The sequence below is a fragment of the Oncorhynchus nerka genome, linkage group LG12 (assembly GCF_034236695.1).
Source record: "Oncorhynchus nerka isolate Pitt River linkage group LG12, Oner_Uvic_2.0, whole genome shotgun sequence".
NCBI lineage: Eukaryota > Metazoa > Chordata > Actinopteri > Salmoniformes > Salmonidae > Oncorhynchus > Oncorhynchus nerka.
In genome coordinates this window covers 85760862-85768099 of record NC_088407.1, presented here as the reverse complement: position 1 = coordinate 85768099, position 7238 = coordinate 85760862, and the positions used below count along the sequence as shown (strand labels likewise).

The window sequence follows — 7238 nt, the reverse complement described above, 5'->3', positions numbered from 1 at the left end:
AGGTCAATCATCCTGACCAACCTGGGACACTGTCAGAACAGATGTGCCAGAGTTTCAGACTCAGCACACCCTTCCCCAACAGGAAGATCCAGGTGTACCAGATGCATATTGACACCCCTCCCAACAGGAGGATCCAGGTGTACCAGATGCATAGACACCCTCTCCAACAGGAGGATCCAGGTGTACCAGATACATAATGGACACCCCTCTCCAAAAGGAGGATCCAGGTGTACCAGATGCATATTGGACACCCTCTCCAACAGGAGGTTCCAGGTGTACCAGATGCATATTGGACACCCACTCCCCAACAGGAGGATCCAGGTGTACCAGATGCATAATGGACACCTCCCCAACAGTAGATCCAGGTGTACCAGATGCATAATGGACACACCTCCCCAACAGGAGGATCCAGGTGTACCAGATGCATAATGGACACTCCTCCCCAACAGGAGGATCCAGGTGTACCAGATGCATATTGGACCCCCTCCCCAACAGGAGGATCCAGGTGTACCAGATGCATAATGGACACCACTCTCCAACAGGAGGATCCAGGTGTACCAGATGCATATTGGACACCCCTCTCCAACAGGAGGATCCAGGTGTACCAGATGCATATTGGACCCCCTCCCCAACAGGAGGATCCAGGTGTACCAGATGCATATTGACCCCCTCCCCAACAGGAGGATCCAGGTGTACCAGATGCATAATGGACAGCACTCTCCAACAGGAGGATCCAGGTGTACCAGATGCATATTGGACACCCCTCCAACAGGAGGATCCAGGAGTACCAGATGCATAATGGACACCCCTCCCCAACAGGAGGATCCAGGTGTACCAGATGCATAATGGACACCCCACTCTCCAACAGGAGGATCCAGGTGTACCAGATGCATATTGGACACCCCTCCCCAACAGGAGGATCCAGGTGTACCAGATGCATATTGGACACCCCCTCTCCAACAGGAGGATCCAGGTGTACCAGATGCATATTGGACCCCCCTCTCCAACAGGAGGATCCAGGTGTACCAGATGCATATTGGACACCCCTCCCCAACAGGAGGATCCAGGTTTTACCAGATGCATATTGGACACCCCTCTCCAACAGGAGGATCCAGGAGTACCAGATGTAAATTGGACACCCCTCTCCAACAGGAGGATCCAGGTGTACCAGATGCATATTGGACACCCCTCTCCAACAGGAGGATCCAGGAGTACCAGATGTAAATTGGACACCCCTCTCCAACAGGAGGATCCAGGTGTACCAGATGCATATTGGACACCCCTCTCCAACAGGAGGATCCAGGAGTACCAGATGTAAATTGGACACCCCTCTCCAACAGGAGGATCCAGGTATACCAGATACATATTGGACACACCTCCCCAACAGCAGGATCCAGGTGTACCAGATGCATAATGGACACCCCTCTCCAACAGGAGGATCCAGGTGTACCAGATGCATATTGGACACCCCTCCCCAACAGCAGGATCCAGGTGTACCAGATGCATATTGGACCCCCCTCCCCAACAGGAGGATCCAGGTGTATCAGATGCATATTGGACACCCCCCCCCCCCAACAGAGGATCAAGGTGTCAGTGTGCCAGTCTTGACAGTCTGGCACACACTTTCTCCACTACACCCTCCCAGTTCTTTTTCTGAAAGACATCAGAGCCTAGAAAAAAAACCAGTCTTCATCCCATCTCTGCCTCTGGAGGATCTGAGGTGGTAACCGTGAGCGTATTGGACACCCCCTGGTACCCGTGGAGCGTACCCCGTTTAAGCCCCCCTGGTACCCGTGGACACCCGTTTGAAGCCCCCTGGTACCCGTGAGTGTACCCCGTTGAAGCCCCCTGGTAACCGTGGAGCGGACCCCGTTTGAACCCCTGGTAACCGTGGAGCGGACCCCGTCTGAAGCCCCCTGGTTACCGTGGAGCGGACCCGTTTGAAGCCCCTGGTAACCGTGGAGCGACCCCCCGTCTGAAGCCCCCTGGTTACCGTGGAGCGGACCCCCTCTCAACAGAAGCCCCCTGGTAACCGTGAGCGCACCCCGTTGAAGCCCCCCCAGTACCCGTGGAGCGTACCCCGTGTGAAGCCCCCTGGTACCCGTGGAGCGTACCCCCTTGAAGCCCCCTGGTACCCGTGGAGCGTATGCCGTTTGAAGCCCCTGGTAACCGTGGAGCGACCAAGCCCCTGGTAACCGTGGAGCGGACCCCGTCTGAAGCCCCCTGGTTACCGTGGAGCGGACCCGTTTGAAGCCCCCCTGGTAACCGTGGAGCTGACCCGTTCTGAAGCCTCCTGGTAACCGTGGAGCGGACCCCGTCTGAAGCCCCCTGGTAACCGTGGAGCGGACCCTGTCTGAAGCCCCTGGTAACCGTGGAGCTTACCCCGTCTGAAGCCCCCTGGTAACCGTGGAGCGGACCCCGTCTGAAGCCCCCCTGGTAACCGTGGTGCTGACCCCGTCTGAAGCCCCCCTGGTAACCGTGGAGCGGACCCCGTCTGAATCCACCCTGGTAACCGTGGAGCGGACCCCGTCTGAAGCCCCGCTGGTAACCGTGGAGCGGACCCCGTCTGAAGCCCCCCTGGTTACCGTGGAGCGGACCCCGTTTGAAGCCCCCTGGTAACCGTGGAGCTGACCCCGTCTGAAGCCTCCCTGGTAACCGTGGAGCGGACCCCGTCTGAAGCCCCCCTGGTAACCGTGGAGCGGACCCTGTCTGAATCCCCCCTGGTAACCGTGGAGCTTACCCCGTCTGAAGCCCCCTGGTAACCGTGGAGCGGACCCCGCCTGAAGCCCCCTGGTAACCGTGGTGCTGACCCCGTCTGAAGCCCCCTGGTAACCGTGGAGCGGACCCCGTCTGAATCCACCCTGGTAACCGTGGAGCGGACCCCGTCTGAAGCCCCCCTGGTAACCGTGGAGCCGACCCCGTTTGAAGCCCCCCTGGTAATCGTGGAGCTGACCCCGTCTGAAGCCTCCCTGGTAACCGTGGAGCGGACCCCGTCTGAAGCCCTCCTGGTAACCGTGGAGCCGACCCCGTTTGAAGCCCCCCTGGTAACCGTGGAGCATACCCCGTTTGAAGCCCCCCTGGTAACCGTGGAGCGTACCCCGTTTGAAGCCCCCCTGGTAACCGTGGAGCGTACCCCATCTGAATCCCCCCTGGTAACCGTAGAGCTGACCCCGTCTGAAGCCCCCTGGTAACCGTGGAGCTGACCCGTCTGAAGCCCCCTGGTAACCGTGGAGCGGACCCCGTCTGAAGCCCCCTGGTAACCGTGGAGCCGACCCCGTTTGAAGCCCCCTGGTAATCGTGGAGCTGACCCCGTCTGAAGCCTCCCTGGTAACCGTGGTGCGGACCCCGTATGAAGCCCTCCTGGTAACCGTGGAGCCGACCCGTTTGAAGCCCCCTGGTAACCTTGGAGCATACCCGTTTGAAGCCCCCTGGTAACCGTGGAGCGTACCCGTTTGAAGCCCCCTGGTAACCGTGGAGCGACCCCATCTGAATCCCCCTGGTAACCGTAGAGCTGACCCCGTCTGAAGCCCCCTGGTAACCGTGGAGCTGACCCCGTTTGAAGCCCCCTGGTAACCGTGGAGCTGACCCCGTTTGAAGCCCCCCTGGTAACCGTGGAGCTGACCCCGTCTGAAGCCCCCTGGTAACCGTGGAGCTGACCCCGTCTGAAGCCCCCCTGGTAACCGTGGAGCTGACCCCGTCTGAAGCCCCTGGTAACCGTGGAGCTGACCCGTTTGAAGCCCCTGGTAACCGTGGAGCTGACCCCGTCTGAAGCTGACCTGCCCACAATTGACTCTAGCTGAGGAGGCCCCCTCATACACCTTTAAAGCGTTTGAGAGAACCTTAACAGCTTCGCTTAAAAAAACAAAGCATTGGTTCAATTGCCAGACAATATAACTGTCCTGAAATTGGACATCCCTCTCTGATACCCCTTTGGACAGGGATGGGACAACTCAAACCACCCCCCACCTTCACCATACACGAGGCCCCAGCATACAGTAAACTCATCCAAGACAAAAAAACATCCCCAAACCCAAAGGCTTTCATTGTTTTGAACAAGTCCTGGTGGTCCACAGGGTCAAAGGCTTCTCCTGATCCAAAGAAAGTAAACCCACATTTACATCAGACAGTTTACAAATGTCTAAAACATCTCTTATTAGACACAAGTTATCTACGATAGAGAGGTGAGGTCCACAGTAAGACTGGTCCTTGTGAACCAACAGCCCCAGATACTCTTTCAACCTGTTTGAGAGACATTTACATACAATGTTATATTCTGCACACAGCAATGCAACAGGTCGCCAATTTTTTAGAAGAGCCAAATCCCCCATTTTTGACAACAGTGAAAGCACCGCATGTTGACAGGATACAGGAAGAGAACCCTCATGAAAAGATTCACACACCATTTCATAAAAATCCCCCCCAATAGACCCCCAAAAGTGCCTTTAGATCTCAGATGGTAAACCATCGATGCCAGGGGCTCGGCCTGATGAGAGCTGCATAACTGCTGTGGACAGCTCTTGCAGTGTAATGTCAGAGTCCAAAAGCAGCTCTCTGTTCAGGTCCCAATTGAGGAAGTCCATGTAACAACTGTTCAGCACACAGAGGATCACAATCCTCCACCTTATAGAGGACAGAGTAGAAATCCCCGGCATGTTGGCACATCTCACCGTCATACGTGGTCATCTTCCCATCAGGGAGACGAAGGCCGACCATCTGTTTACGTTGCGTTGTCCACTGCCCTAGGTCTTATATAAAGCACTAGGAGCGTCCGTATCCCTGAGGGTAGCAAAACAAGGCACCCTTCACTCTTTCATGTAGAAACGACCTCAGTTCATGTCTCTTGTCCTGTAAATTCCCGGAGTCCCGGGGGTCAATCTGAGCGAGCAACTTCAATTCAATAGACTTGATGTCCTGTTCAAAGGCCCTGATATTCTCTTTAACTTCAATACTAGACAGAGCAATATACTGTTGACAAAACCATCGTATTTGGGCCTTCCCAACCTCCCACCAGTGTCTCAAGAACCTCCCACCATTGTCTCAAGAACCTCCCACCATTGTCTCAAGAACCTCCCACCATTGTCTCAAGAACCTCCCACCATTGTCTCAAGAACCTCCCACCATTGTCTCAAGGACTCAAAATTCCCTTTTGTAACCCTCCATTTTCCCCAAAACAACAAACATTTTTCACAAAACATAACATGTAACAACTTAACGTTAAAATACCAGTAAGGTGATGACCTTCGTGGACAAGTGAATATCAACAGACACATTATGGTGATCAGAGAAACCCACAGGAGAAATGGCACACCTTCCAACCCTACTACAGTAGTGATCAGATACATACCACCTGTCTAACCTTCCAACCCTACTACAGTAGTGATCAGATACATACCACCTGTCTAACCTTCCAACTCTACTACAGTAGTGATCAGATACATACCACCTGTCTAACCTTCCAACTCTACTACAGTAGTGATCAGATACATACCACCTGTCTAACCCTCCAACTCTACTACAGTAGTGATCAGATACATACCACCTGTCTAACCTTCCAACTCTACTACAGTAGTGATCAGATACATACCACCTGTCTAACCTTCCAACTCTACTACAGTAGTGATCAGATACATACCACCTGTCTAACCTTCCAACTCTACTACAGTAGTGATCAGATACATACCACCTGTCTAACCTTCCAACCCTACTACAGTAGAGCTCAGATATATACAACCTGTCTAACCTTCCAACCCTACTAGAGTAGTGATCAGATACATACCACCTGTCTAACCTTCCAACTCTACTACAGTAGTGATCAGATACATACCACCTGTCTAACCTTCCAACTCTACTACAGTAGTGATCAGATAAATACAACAGGTCTAACCTTCCAACCCTACTACAGTAGTGATCAGATACATACCACCTGTCTAACCTTACTGCACTGACACCACCTTCATTAACGTTTAGCCATGTGTACTGCCTAACTGTACAGCCCCAATACAGCCCCCATACTACACTACTACTATGTACTAAACTACATCAAGCCTTTTCTGTTTTATTACTTCTAATACCCAAGCCCTCTTATTCCTGTCCCTTCCCCCATTAATATTAAGAGAACCTACCCTTAGTACCTCCATGTAGAAAAGAGAAAAGAAAAGCAGAAGAAACCACAGAGAAACCAAAGAGAAAAAAAGGCATGATCATCATCATTGTTTTCATTTTCTCTGAACCACATTTCCCACCACCTTTAGCTGCTGTGACAGGCAGTAACACTTTCCTCAACTGGTTTAACCCCACAGTCCTCTGTAACACCACAGCTGACCTCACAAACTTATCAACATCAAAAAAATCTGCCAAATTGACAGATTTCCCAAAAGTCTGATCCAGGAACCCATTTACCTCCTCTAAATTGCAAATGGAGTTGTAGCCAGCCAGCTGCTATCATATCAGGAGAGATATCCATAGCTTTCTCCTGATCCTCCTCAACCTACGCTACAGACCCCTGACTCCCCTCTGCCTCATCCCTCTCAAGACTCCCCACTTGCATCCCATCACTCATTCCGGGCATCTCCTCCACTACCTGGGAGACTAGCCCCACCTCAACCCCCTCCTGTACCCCATCTCTCGTACTGGGCATCTCTCCCCCAGTCTGGGGAAATGGCTCCTCAGATCCGACCTTACCTTGTACAACATCCTTCTACCCCTCCATCCTTCTACCCCTCCATCCTTCTACCCCTCCATCCTTCTACCCCTCCCTCCTTCTATCCCTCCATCCTTCTACCCTCCATCCTTCTATCCCTCTATCCTTCTACCCCTCCATCCTTCTACCCTCCATCCTTCTACCCCTCCATCCTTCTACCCCTCCATTCTTCTACCCCTCCATCCTTCTACCCCTCCATCCTTCTACCCCTCCATCCTTCTATCCCTCCATCCTTCTACCCCTCCATCCTTCTACCCCTCTATCCTTCTACCCCTCCATCCTTCTATCCCTCTATCCTTCTACCCCTCCATCCTTCTACCCCTCCATCCTTCTACCCCTCCATCCTTCTATCCCTCCATCCTTCTACCCCTCCATCCTTCTACCCCTCCATTCTTCTATCCCTCCATCCTTCTACCCCTCCATCCTTCTACCCCTCTATCCTTCTACCCCTCCATCCTTCTATCCCTCCATCCTTCTACCCCTCCATCCTTCTACCCCTCCATCCTTCTACCCCCATCTATCCTTCTACCCCTCCATC

At 53.1% G+C, this 7238-nt stretch overlaps 1 protein-coding gene across 1 annotated transcript; it reads right to left on the bottom strand.

Annotated features, from left to right (window-relative positions):
• Positions 1-1989: 1989 nt before the first annotated feature.
• LOC135574145 (loricrin-like) lies at positions 1990-4673 on the bottom strand. Its single transcript, XM_065025032.1, has 4 exons — positions 4668-4673; positions 2846-3818; positions 2586-2755; positions 1990-2328 (listed from the first exon to the last, which is right to left on the bottom strand). The coding sequence occupies exons 1-4, from the start codon at positions 4671-4673 to the stop codon at positions 1990-1992; spliced, it is 1488 nt and encodes a 495-aa protein (XP_064881104.1).
• Between the last annotated feature and the right edge of the window lie 2565 nt (positions 4674-7238).